General features: G+C 40.0%; 1 protein-coding gene across 1 annotated transcript; it reads left to right on the top strand.

Moving 5' to 3' along the window:
- The first annotated feature begins 62 nt into the window (after positions 1-62).
- GON7 (GON7 subunit of KEOPS complex) lies at positions 63-7,813 on the top strand. Its single transcript, XM_070357876.1, has 2 exons — positions 63-334; positions 6,700-7,813. Exons 1-2 carry the CDS (start codon positions 127-129, stop codon positions 6,792-6,794), a joined length of 303 nt encoding a protein of 100 aa, XP_070213977.1. The 5' UTR covers positions 63-126; the 3' UTR covers positions 6,795-7,813.
- Positions 7,814-13,838: the final 6,025 nt, after the last annotated feature.

Raw genomic sequence — 13,838 nt, 5'->3', positions numbered from 1 at the left:
GGGAGGAGCGACTTCCGACAATCGGAAGTCAAGCCTGTCCCTTCTCCGCGCCTGCGCCCGCGGCGGGCTGGTTTCCGTTTCCGGTGGCGCCTCATTGTGGCGCGCTCCTGAAGCGTAGCGGTCGCTATGGAGCTGTTGGGCGAGTACATCGGACTGGAAGGGCGGCGACAGCAGCTACGGGTGCCCTGTGAGGCGCCGGGCGTCACCGACCCTTTCCAGAGCTTGTTGTCCGGTGTGGCTCAGATGAGGGAGCTGGTGACTGAGCTCTTCGGCTCTCAGGTACAGCAGGAAGCACAGGACCGGGTGACGGCGGCTCCCGACGAGGCCTTGGACGGTGAGCTCTGAGACGGTTCTGGGAGCGACAGGAGGGCGGGCAGGGGCGCCCAAAGTGGGAGAAATTTCCTCAGGGAACCTGTGTAGAGCGACAAACTTGGAGAAGGTGAGCCTTGGGGGAAGAATTCCAAATTAAAAATTTTAGCTGTTTTCGCCAAATTTGGGCGGTACCTGGACTCATTTAGCAGGACTGCTTTTCACGATTCTCTTTTCATTTATGTCACACAAAAAAGTACTGAACGCCTACGGCCCTGTGCCAGTCCCTGGGCTGAACTCTGGAGAAAGAATGAAGTGAATGCGACTCAGTTCCTGTTCTTGTGGAACTCTGTGGGAGGTTAGACAGACAAACATTAAAGAGTAGAAGGAATGACCCTAGACTTCTCTGTAACTATTGCAAACCTGGAGAACCCAAGAAGGCTTCAGAGAGAGCATGACTTCTAAGCTGGGCTTAGATGGATGGAAAGGAATTTTCCCAGGTGTGAATTTACAAATATGTTTGGAAGACTGCCATCTATTACAGAATAGGAACAGGTTCTGAAGATTGGAATAGATTTCAGATGAAAAAGGCTTCACTGTCAGGCACTCCTTTCATTTCCCAATGTGGTAGGTGCAGTTTGAAAGCAGAAATGGAAAATTTAACTGTATTCTTAAGTCTTGTCTTGAATACCCTGAGGTGAAGAACCTAAGAACTAAATATTGGAATTAGGGGTTACTTCCCCTGTTGTCGTTGTTGAGGTTCAGTCACTCAGTTGTGTCCAACGCTGCAACTCCATGGACTGTAGCACACCAGGCTTCTCTGTCCTTCTCTGTCTCCCAGAGTTTGCTCAAATTCATGTACATTTAAACTGCAGTGCCATCCAGCCATCTCATCCTTTGTCTCCCCCTTCTCCTTCTGCCCTCAATCTTTCCTAGCAGCAGTCTTTTCCAGTGAGTCAGCTCTTTACATCAGGTGGCCAAATTATTGGAGCTTCAGCTTCAGCATCAGTCCATCCAATGAATATTCAGGGTTGATTTCCTTTAGGATTAACAGATTTCATCTCCTTGTCATCCAAGGGACCCTCAAGAGTCTTCTCCAGTACCACAGTTCAAAAGCATCAATTCTTCGGCACTCAGCCTTCTTTATGGACCAACCCTCACATCTCTACATGACTACTGGAAAAACCATAGCTTTGACTATACAGACTTTTGTCATCAGAGTGATGTCTCTGCTTTTAATACACTGTCTAGGTTTGTCATAGGTTTCCTTCCAAGGATCAAGTGTCTTAATTTCATGGCTACAGTCACTGTCTGCAGTGATTTTGGAGCCCAAGAAAATAAAATCTGTCACTGCTTCCACTTTTTCCCCTTCTATTTGTCATGAAGTGATGGGACTAGGTGCCATGATCTTTGTCTTTGAGTGTTGAGTTTTAAGCCAGCTTCTTCACTCTCCTCTCAGCTTCATCAAGAGTCTCTTTAGTTCCTCTTCACTTTCTGCTATTAAGGTCCTGTTATTTGTGTATCTGATGTTATTGATATTTCTCCTGGCACTCTTGATTCCAGCTTGTGCTTTCTCCAGCTTGGAATAAGCAGAGTGACAATATATAGCTTTGATGTACTCCCTTCCCAATTTTGAACAAGTTTGTTGTTTCCTGTCTAGTTCTAACTGTTGCTTCTTGACCCGCATACGGTTTTGGGATTGGAATAAAAACTGACTTTTTCCAGTTCTCTGGCCACTGCTGAGTTTTCCAGATTTGCTGACATGTCAAACAGCATCATCTTTTAGGATTCTAAATAGCTCAGCTGGAGTTTCATCACCTCCATTAGGTTTGTTCGTAGTCCTAAGGTCCACTTGACTCCAGGATATCCAGCTCTAGGTGAGTGACCACACCATTGTAGTTATCCGTGTCATTAAAACTTTTCTTGTATAGTTCTTCTGTGTAGTCTTGCCACCTCTTAATCTCTTCTGCTTCTGTTAGGTCCTTATCATTTCTGTCCTTTTATCGTGCCCATCTTTGCATGAAATGTTCCCTTGGTGTCTCCAATTTTCTTGAAGAGATCTGTCTTTCCCATTCTGTTATTTTCTGTTTCTTTGCATTGTTCATTAAGAAGGCTTTCTTATCTCTCCTTAATATTCTTTGGAACTCTGCATTCAGAAGGGTATATCTTTCTCTTTCTCCCTTGCTTTTCACCTGTCTTCTTTCCTCAGCTCTTTGTAAAGCCTCCTTGGACAACCACTTTACCTTCTTGCATTTTCCTTTTACTTTGGAATGGTTTTGGTCACTGCCTACTGCACAGTGTCACAAACCTCCATCCATAGTTCTTCAGGCACTCTGTCTGCAAATCTCATTGCTTGAATCTATTTGTCACCTCCACTGTATAATCATAAGGGATTTCATATAGGTCATACTTGAATGGCCTAGTGATTTTTCCCTACTTTCTTCCATTTAAGCATGAATTTTATAATAAGGAGTTTATGATATGAGCCACAGTCAGCTCCAGATCATGACTGTGTGGAGCTTCTCCATCTAAAGTTGCAAAGAACATAATCAGTCTGATTTCAGTATTGACCATATAGTGATGTCCATGTGTAGAGGCATCTCTTGGGGTATTGGAAAAAGGTGTTTGCTACGACCAGCATGTTCTCTTGACAGTACTCTTAACCTTTGCCCTGCTTCATTTTGTACTCCAAGGCCAAACTTGCCTGTTTCTCCAGGTATCTCTTGACTTCCTGCTTTTACATTCCAGTCCCCTATGATGAAAAGGACATCATTTTTGATATTAGTTCTAGAAGTTGTAGGTCTTCATACAACCAGTCAACTTTAGCTTCTTCAGCATCAGTGGTTGAGACATCGACTTGGATTACTGTGATGTTGACTGGTTTGCCTTGGAAACGAACCGAGAGCATTCTGTCGTTTTTGAGATTGCACCCAAGTACTGCATTTCAGACTCTTTTGTTGACTATGAGGGCTACTTCATTTCTTTCCAAAGGATTCTTGACCACAGTAGTAGATATAATGGTCATCTGAATTAAATTCACCCATTCCCGTCCATTTTAGTTCCTGATTCCTAAAATGTCGATGTTCACTCTTGTCATTTCCTACTTGACTGTGTCCAGTTTACCTTCCAAACATTCCTGGTTTCTATACAATATTGTTCTTTACAACATCAGACTTTACTTTCACCACCAGACACATCCACAGCTGAGCATCATTCCCGCTTTAGCCCAGCTGCTTCATTCTTTCTGGGGCTATTAGTAATTGCCTTCAAGTGTCATCTTTTTGCCTTTTCATACTGTCCATGGGGTTCTCTGGGCAAGAATACTGGAGTGGATTGGCATTTCCTTCTCCAGTGGACCATGTTTTATCAGAATTCTTCACTATGACACATCCATCTTGGGTGGCACTGTGCAGCATGGCTCGCAGCTTCATTGAATAACGCAAGCCCCTTCACCATGACAAGGCTGTGATCATGAAGGTGTAACTCCTCTGTAGAGGAGCTTAAACTGTACTGTACTTTCCTTTTCTTTCCATCTTGTTTACATCTTGATAGTGCCAGATAATATGATGGAACCAACTCAGAATATTATGTGAATTTCAAACAGTAGATTGTTTCCATTAGCATGAGGTCCTGGTTCTTGGCTCCAAAAGATCCTCTCTAAACTGTTGAAAATGCTGTCATTGGAATAAGGACAAGTATAGATGGAGCCATTTAAAAAATGGCTTGCTGGAAAAATAACTTCTACCTTTTCTGCTAATAGTGGGTCAGTAATATCTTCATACAAGAGGACATGCTTTTGTATGTTTAACAAAGTCCCCAAAGTGTTTCAGCTTGAACTTCCTTTGTTGAAAATGGTAGAGGGACTTCCCTGGCGGTCCACTGGTTAAGACTATATGCTTCCACTGCAGGAAGCACGGGTTTGATCCCTGGTTGGGGAACTAAGATCCCTCATGCCCTGTGGTGCAGCCCAGGAAAAAAAAAAGTGATAGAGATTAAAATGATGAATTTTATCTTATATAAATCATATCTCAATTAACAAGTACAAAATTTTTTAAATGTAAATATTACAAAAGTGATAGAATGCAATACTAAAATGACAAATGGCGATCATTTTGTATGTACAGAAATACTGAGTCATGGTGGTGTACACCTGGTACTAACAGTGTTGTGGGTCAGCTATACTTCAGTTGAAAAAATTATCATCATAGTGACCAAAAAAGACAATCCAGTTGCCAGGTGTGCAGAAAACTTGAAGAGACAGTGCTCCAAATAAGATATACAAATGGCCAATAAGCACATGATGCTGAACATCACTGGCTTTTAGAGAAAGGCGAATCAAAGCCACAATAACATAGCGTGTCATACCCACCAGGAAGGCTATAAAGAACAGTAACACGTGTTTTGACTAGGATGTGAAGAAATTGGAGCCCTCATACGTTGCTGGTGGAAACGTAAAATGGGGTACCTTCTTTGGAAAACACTTTGATAGTTCCTCAGAAAAGTTAAATGTAAAATTATCATTCGACCCAACAATTCTAGTCCTAGAGATTCTTAGTTCCACTCCAAGTTCTCCCAAGACAGCTGGAAAAATGTTCCCATAAAAACAAATGCGCATGTGTTCATAGCTGCATCATTGATAATAGCTAAAAAGTAGAAATAACACAAATATCCATCATCTTATGAGTGGGTATACAAAATGTGTATCCATCCATACAGTGGAATATTCCTCAGCAACAAAAAGGAACGAAGTATTGATAAATGCTATACAATGTGAATGAACTTTGAAAGCATAAGTGAAAGAAGGCAGACACAAAAGGCCATATATTTTGATTCATTTATATGAAATGTCCAGAACAGACAAAGCTGAGGGGTAAGAAAATAGACTTTTGTTGTTTTTCAATCGCTCACTCGTGTCCAACTCTTTGCGACTCCTTGGACCGAAGCACGCCAGGCCTCCCTGTCCATCACCAACTCCTGGAATTTTATCAAATTCATGTCCATTGAGTCGATGATGCCATCCAACCATCTCATCCTCTGTTGTCCCCTTCTCCTCCTGCCTTCTATCTTTCCCAGTATCAGGGTCTTTTCCAATGAGTCAGCTCTTCGCATCAGGTGGCCAGAGTATTGGAGCCTAGCATCAGTCCTTCCAATGAATATTCAGGGTTGATTTCCTTTAGGATTGACTGGTTTCATATCTTGCAGTCCAAGGGACTCTCAAGAGTCTTCTCCAACACCACAATGAAAAGCATCAATTCTTTGACACTCAGCCTTCTTTATAACTCTTACATCCATACATGACTACTGGAAAAACCATCGCTTTGACTATATAGACCTTGTTGTCAAAGTGATGTCTCTGCTTTTTAATATGCTGTCTAGGTTTGTCATAGCTTTCCTTCCAAGGAACAAGCATCTTTTAATTTCACGGCTGCAGTCATCATCTGCAGTGATTTTGGAGCCCAAGAAATTAAAGTCTCACTTTACATTGTTTCCTCATCTATTTGTCATGGAGTGATGGGACTGGATGCCATGATCTTCATTTTTTGAATGTTGAGTTTTAAGCCAGCTTTTTCACTCTCCTATTTCACCTTCATCAAGAGGCTCTTTAGTTCCTCTTCTCTTCTGCTATAAGGGTGGTGTCATCTGCATATCTGAGGTTATTGATATTTCTCCCAGCAGTCTTGATTCCAGCTTGTGCTTCATCCAGCCTAGCATTTCTCATGATACACTCTGCATATAAGTTAAATGAGAAAAGTAGATTAGTGATCGCCAAAGGCTAAGGGGAATGGGAAGCGAAAGTGAAAGTCACTCAGTTGTGTCCGACTCTTTGCAACAACATGGACTATACAGTCCATGGGATTCTCCAGGCCAGAATACTGGAGTGGGTACCCTTTCCCTTCTCCAGGGGATCTTCCCAACCCAGGGATAGAATCCAGGTCTCCGGCAATGCAGTTGGATTCTTTACCAACTGAGCCACAAAGAAATCCCAAGAATATTGGAGTGGGTAGCCTAACCCTTCTCCATTGGATCTTCCCAACCCAGGAAGGGGAAGTGACTGCTAATTGGTATGAGATTTCTTTCTTGGAAGATGAAATGTATTCTAGAATTAGTGATGATGGTTTTATAACCTAGTGACTATCTAAATCAATAATCTGTACACTTTGAAAGTGAATTTTATGGTGTATGAATTATATCTCCAAAAAAAGGTGATAGAAGGGAAAGGTTTTAATCATAATTTCTGCAGTCTTTTTAACTGTACATATTGCTAATTTGATATGTGCATTGTTTTATTAATCCCTGAAGTGAAATGATCTCATTATCAACCATTTTAGCTATCTATATTTCTTTCAACCACTGAACATATTGTCATACAACAAATATTTGTTTTAAAAGGTGATGATGAAGATGATTCAGAAGATGAAAATAACACTGATAACAGAACTAATTCAGATGGACCATCTGCAAAACGGCAAAAAACACCATCTTAACTAGCTTTTATGAAATTTAAAAGACTGCTACCATTTTTTATTTACCACACACTGACATTTAAGGAAGACTTGTGCTCTAATTTGGAAAGTGTTTGTTTTTTTCCCCTGGGACAGTTTTGTCAAAGAGGAAACTTTTCTTCTGTTTTCATCAAAGAAAGACATAAATGCATAGAAATGAATCCCTTTTCTTGAGTGAGAAGTCAGTTTCAGATCATGGAAATAAAATAGACATTTAATAATGTATAATATCCAGTAAGTTGGCAACTGAATTCTTACTTAATACTGTTTAAATACCCGTTGGATTAAATTGTGTGGTGTCTACATGTTTTAGCTTCTGCTTCTGTTATGAAAATATATGTCAAGGTTTATGGACAATAACATTTCAAGGAACTGACATGAACAAGTGATGAAAATGAGGTGTTAAATTTAAAAATGGCAGGTGCTTCCTTGGTGGTGAAGTGGCTAAGACTCTGCATTCCCAATGCAGGGGGCCTAGGTTCCTTCCCTGGTCGGGGAACTAGATCCTGCATGCTGCAGCTAGAGTTTGCATGCCACAACCAAAGACCCAGCATGATGAAATGAAGATTCTGCACGTGCCACAACTAAGACCTGGTGCAGCCAAATAAATGTGTTAGTTAATTAATTTAAATTTAAGAATGGCAATTCCATGTAAGTAGAAGGAAAATGGGAATAGTGAGAAATACTGAAGGGAAGGAGAGCCCTTGAGAGATACCCAAGAAAACCTTGAATCCACACCTGAACTCAATATACAGACTTCTGGAGATGATACCACTCAACAGATAGATGTTTAACTTGTACCTTAAGAGAGTCAAACTGGGGTGTGCTTTTATGCTGGTGATAATGCTGTTTATGTTAACACACGTGTAAGTCTTTAGGTAAGCAACTTCTGTGTTGACTATAACTTAAGATATTTCATGTCATTCTGTAGTCAGACTTTGATTTTGCTTAACAAGGAACTATCAGATCCTTTAAATACATATATGTATATATTCCTAAAATGTGTGTGTGTGTGTATTCCTTTTCTGCTTGTCAGAGAGACTAAGGTATTTTTCATTTACTACACATATAAATGTTTCCTGATTCATTTTCATAGCTAAACTACAGGGAATAAAATCAAGTAACAGGTACCTATTGAAACACAAATAGTCACAGAATTTTAAGTTGGAAGTAACCTTAAAGATGATATGATTTACTCAGAGATGAATTGAATCTTAGATATTTTCCTTGAGTTACAGAACTTACTGGCAGAGCTGGGTTATACACACAGCCTTTAAAAGATTATCATAGTACTTTTGCAGTTACACATTCTGAAATCTGTAGCTTACAAAGTACATGGTATTAAAGAAATTGAATTTACACACCTTTTTATATGTTTAAAGTATTGTTTTAGTTGGAACATCAGGCTTCTACCAAGTACTCTTATGTAATTAAAACAGTACCAACTAGAAAAAGTTTTAAATGGTCAGAAATTACCTTGTTTGTTTAGTTTGTGATATGTCTCTACTATTGGAACTTCAGGTCAGTTACTGATTTACAATAATCTTTTATCTTTATACGTTCCTTAAAAAAACTTGGGACTTCCCTGGTGATCCAGTGGTTAAGACTCCAAGCTCCCAATGCACGGGGCCTGGTTCAATCCCTGGTCAGGGAACTAGATCCCACATGCTGCAACTAAATATCCCGAGTGCTGCAACTAAGACCTGGCACAGCCAAATTAAATAAATAAATAATTTAAAAAATAATAATAATAACTTAACCTGTGAAATTAAAATAGTTCATAGTTTTAAAGTAATACCTGAACTTTGCTCCTGAATATTTTATCTCCTTTGTTTAGTAAATATGTTTATAAAAAAGAAATACCAAGATATTCATGCTTGAGGTCTGGTGTTTGGAGGTCTGGGTTATAAGTCTGATGGATCTTTTTCTGATTCTAATACTGTCTTCATAAGTGAGCCACATGTATGACAAAAAAGGTTTTGAAGGTGTGAGGGGCTAGTTTGAAGAACCAGTATAAGAGAGATGCCTTGCCGATTTTCTAATCTGCTGCCTTTCAAAGGTAATAACGATAGCCACAGACGCACAGGACACAGTTAATGTCTGAAACAGCTCTGCAACTTTACTTTCATACAAGAAAGTCAACCCCACAGTCCTACCTAAAAATAATCTGGATGCTAGACTGAGATAATCTTTTAAAATATGAAACATGGAGTTCTAAATGTGAAATACATGGGCATATACAAATAGATGTGTGTTCTAAAAGTAAGTGCTTTTGTGTCACATTAAGAAATACTTCCAGTAAAGTTCTGTGACCAAGGACAAGAACTTTTACTGTTTTATAATAGGTTGCTGTTGCTTGGCTACAATATTAGTTAGGAAGTTTGAACAAACATTTCCTCCAGCAGAACTTTCTTGGCTTCTGAGATGTTAGGCCTCATACTGTCTTTCTGTGGAACCTAGCCCCCTGTACTGACTCCCTCATGTTATGAAGTATACTCTATTAGAATTATTTCTTCAAGCTGCTCAATTTTTGAAAAACTTTTATTGAGAAGACTTGTATTTTTAAGAAAATAGAGTTTATGTTTTCTTCCAAATGGGACAATCGGTTGGAGACATCTGTGGCTCTTGGTTTATTTTGTGGTAGTTTAATCTAGATCCTATTTAGCCTATTGAAGTTACACCTGTTCCTCAGTATAATTAATTCATTTTACAAATATAGTGTATCATTTTTTATGATACACTAACATGCTGCAGTAAGTGATATGATAACGTATAAGATATGATAACATACTGCAGTAAGGCGCATACACAAAACATCCTGAAAACACAGGCTTTCTAACTCACTTTCAACCACTATGCTGTGATAAAACGATTACAGGAAATTCCTGTTTGAACTTACCCTGGTGGGCGTCTGAGCACCACTGAGTAAAACTGTACTAGAGTTTGCAGTTATGTCACTATGGTAGTTACAAATAAATTAACATTGTTTGGGGAAATTATGGTCATTTTGTGATTTCGTCTTGCATATTTAAGTATATAGTAAGATTAGCATGTAAAATTATTAGAGAAATTGGAGGATATTTGTAAAATAACAAATGAGAAACAAGTTGGTTTTTGTGATAAAGTTGGGTTCTTTTCTCACTACTTTGAACATAATTTCAGGTAGATTCAAGATTTAGAGTATAAAATAATATTTAAAAAAACACAAAAAGTACTAAAAGAAAATGGACTAAGTTTTTTTTTTTTAATAGTATCAGAGTGAGTAAGGATACCTAAGCAAGACTTTAAGAAATCCAAACACTGTGATAGAAAAGATTAATAAATACATTTCAGTTCAATTCAGTTCAGTCGCTCAGTCGTGTCCGACTCTTTGCGACCCCGTGAATCGCAGCACGCCAGGCCTCCCTGTCCATCACCAACTCCCGGAGTTCACTCAGACTCACATGCAGCAAGTCGGTGATGAAGAGGGTTAGGGTTAGGGTTAGCCATCTCATCCTCTGTATTTATATGGTGGTAAACATTTCTGAACATTCTGTAAATGAGGTTAAGTAGAGTAAAGTATTTAGTGTTTTCAACAGAAATGACCAAGAACTAATATGCCTTTTATAGCTCTCACGTGTACCAGTCAGAAAGACAATAGAAATTTCACTTCAAATAAATGAAAATTAAAACCACAACGCAGTATCATTTTTTTACTTTTCAGACTGAAAGGTCAAAAGTTTTGATGCAATATTGAGCTGGAAAGGGTGTGAAATCTATAAGATGCTGGTGGTGAGAGTGTAAATTGGTATAAGCTCCTTATAAGTCAAGTTGACTCTCAAAATTTAAAGATGTGGTGCTCTTGGGCCCTATCAGCAATTGCTCTATCAGCAATTTCAGTGATAGAATTTATCCTATGGATAATAGCATACATATACACAGATACATTTACAAGATAATTGATTGCAACATTATTCTTGGTAACAGGATTGGTAGTGGTGGTTTAGTCAATAAGTCATGTCCATCTCTTGCAATGCCATGGACTGTAACCCGCCAGGCTCCTCTGTCCATGGGATTTTCCCCGACAAGAACACTGGAGTGGGTTACCATTTCCTTCTCCAGAACAGCAGATTATAAACAACCTAAATGTTTTATCAGCAGAAGACCCTAGTTAATTAAAGTAGAAGCATTTCAGTACAATAATTCTGTGCAGCCATTAAAAAAAAAGACCATGTGTTGTTAAGGATCCATCTCCAGGATATGATGCTAAAGGAAAACTTAGCAAAATACACAACAGTGTGTAGAATGCTTCTAGTGGAGAGTACTGGCTAGATACACATATAGTATCTCTGAAAGGAGAGTCGGACTGCATCTGGGAAGAGGGAGATGGGGTTGGGAGTGAGAGGGAGATTTTTCATTGTATCCTCTTGTTCTCTTTGCATTTTTGCCTGCCAATGCAGGAGACATGAGTTTGATCCCTGGTCTGGGAGGATCCCCCATACCTCAGAGCAATTAATCCCATGTGCCGTAAGTATTGAGCCTATGTTCTAGAGCCCGAGAACTGCAACTACTGAAGCCCATGCACCCTAGAGTCCCTGCTTTGCAAAAGAGAAGCCACTGCAGTGAGAAGCCTGAGCACCGCAACCAAAGAGTAGCCCCTGCTTGCAGCAGCTAGAGAAAAGCCTGTGCAGCAATGAAGACCCAGTGCAGCCAAATATTTTTAAAAAAGAAAGAAAGCATGTGCTACATATTTTTCCACAAAAGCAGGGGGGGAAATCATGCTTTAAAAAAATCCAGTTTTTTTTATTATTATTGTTTTTTGGCTGTGCTGGATCTTCATTGCCGCGTGGGGTGTCTTTAGCTGCAGTGATGGGGGAGGGGTGCTGCCTAGTGTGGCACACGGGCTTCTCACTGTGGTGGTTTCTCTTGGTGCAGAGCGTGGGCTCTAGGCTAGGCGGGTACAGCAGTTGTGGCTCCCAGTCTTTGTTGCTTCACAGCACGTGGGCTCTTCCCAGATCAGAAATCAAATCCATGTCTCCTGGACAGATTCTTTACCACTGAGCCACCAGGGAAGCCCCCCATGCTTTTTTTAAAAATTCATTTATTTTAATTGGAGGCTAATTACTTTACAGTATTGTACTGGTTTTTGCCATACATTAACATGAATCAGCCATGGGTGTACATATGTCCCCCATCCTGAACCCCCCTCCCACTTCCCTCCCCATTCCATCCCTCAGGGTCATCCCAATACACCAGCCCTGAGTGCCCTGTCTCAGGCATCGAAGCTAGACTGGAGATCTATTTCACATATGGTAATACACATGTTTCAATGCTATTCTCTCAAATCATCCCACCCTCGCCTTCTCCCACAGAGTCCAAAAGTCTGTTCTTTACATCTGTGTCTCTTCTGCTGTCTCACATATAGGGTCATTGTTACCATCTTTCTAAATTCCATATGTATGTGTTAATATACTGTATTGGTGTTTTTCTTTCTGACTTCACTCTGTATAATAAACTCCAGTTTCATCCATATCATTAGAACTGATTCAAATGCATTCTTTTTAATAGCTGAGTAATATTCCATTGTGTTTATGTACCACAGCTTTCTTATTCATTCATCTGCTGATGGACATCTGGGTTGCTTCCATGTCCTGGCTATTGTAAACAGTGCTGCGATGAACATTGGGGTACACGTGTCTCTTTCAATTCTGGTTTCCTTGGTGTGTATGCCAGGCAGTGGGATTGCTGGGTCATATGCCCCTGTGCTTTTAAATAAGGGCAGTTGAGCCATGTTAACAGTTTAAAACGTTGTTGTGTAAATAATTCAGGCCAGAAATTAAGCAATCCAGGCTTAAGAATGTCCACATTTCCCATCTGACTACTGTTATGTCAGAAGGGGAGTAGAAGGCAGTTTCTAAAGAGGTTAGGAGAGCTGGGCTAAGTATGAGATAGGGTAACTTTAATAAAAAAAAGGAGGTATTTCTAAAACTGATGGGCCTAGCTGTAACCCTCTATTGTTCAGTCGTGTCTGACTCTTTGCAACCCCATGGACTGTAGCATGCTAGGCCTCCCTGTGCCTCACCATCTCCTGGAGTTTGCCAGAGTTCATGTCCATTGCATTGGTGCGTTTATACAGTCCATTACAACTATATAAAAAGCTGTAACCCTCTAGCAAGTGCATTATTCTCAAAATATAAAAAGAATTTCCCAGTGTTAACTGTAACTATTCCAGTTCTCAGGTGACCTTTGGGATCAGAATTGCTCTATTTAAAGGCATGGCCCAGGAAACAGTGAATGCTAGACAGTAAGCCTCTATTTATATCTTTTAAAAAGTAGCAGCTCACATTGGAGCAGCACAAAGCTATTAGGTACAGTTTTAAATAGAAATTTACTCTCATGCCAAAATTCTGCTGGGAATAGAAGTAACTTCTAGAGGCACCATTACTAGTTTAAGTGAGTGCTTTAATTTAGGGCCAAGATATTGCCCGCTGATACCAGAGTGCTGAAGATGTCTTCTGTAGCTTTAAGATGTTGTCAAGATACTTGCTGCATTTGTTTGGTGGTTTAGGAAACCATTGTCTTCATGATTGTAATTAAAGAACTTCTAAGTGGTGACTCTGAAAACCTTGTTTGTGAATGTGGTCTTTGATTTTCTTGCATCAGTAAGAAAAATGCCAAGATAGCCAACATCACAAGAATTGTTGGCAAAACTAAATTGGGAGACTCATTTTAATCTTGGCCTTAAAAAGAGATTATCCCCACATGCTGAAACCTGAAAGAGCTTAATAACCAAAGTTACCTAGAACACGTGACACATTATGCCATGTACTTTGTTTTTGTTTGGAAAGTGGTAGTCCCACAGTAGTGTCCCACTCTGTGATACCATAGACTGTAGCCTGCCAGGCTCCTCTGTCCATGGAATTCTCCAAGCAAGAATACTGGCAGGGGAAGCCATTTCCTTCTCCAGGGGATCTTCCCGAGCCAGGGATCGAACCCGGGTCTCCTGCATTGCAGGCAGGTTCTTTACCATCTGAGCCACCAGGGAAA

The sequence above is a fragment of the Bos mutus genome, chromosome 21 (assembly GCF_027580195.1).
Source record: "Bos mutus isolate GX-2022 chromosome 21, NWIPB_WYAK_1.1, whole genome shotgun sequence".
Lineage (NCBI taxonomy): Eukaryota > Metazoa > Chordata > Mammalia > Artiodactyla > Bovidae > Bos > Bos mutus.
This window is presented reverse-complemented; position numbering and strand designations above follow the sequence as displayed.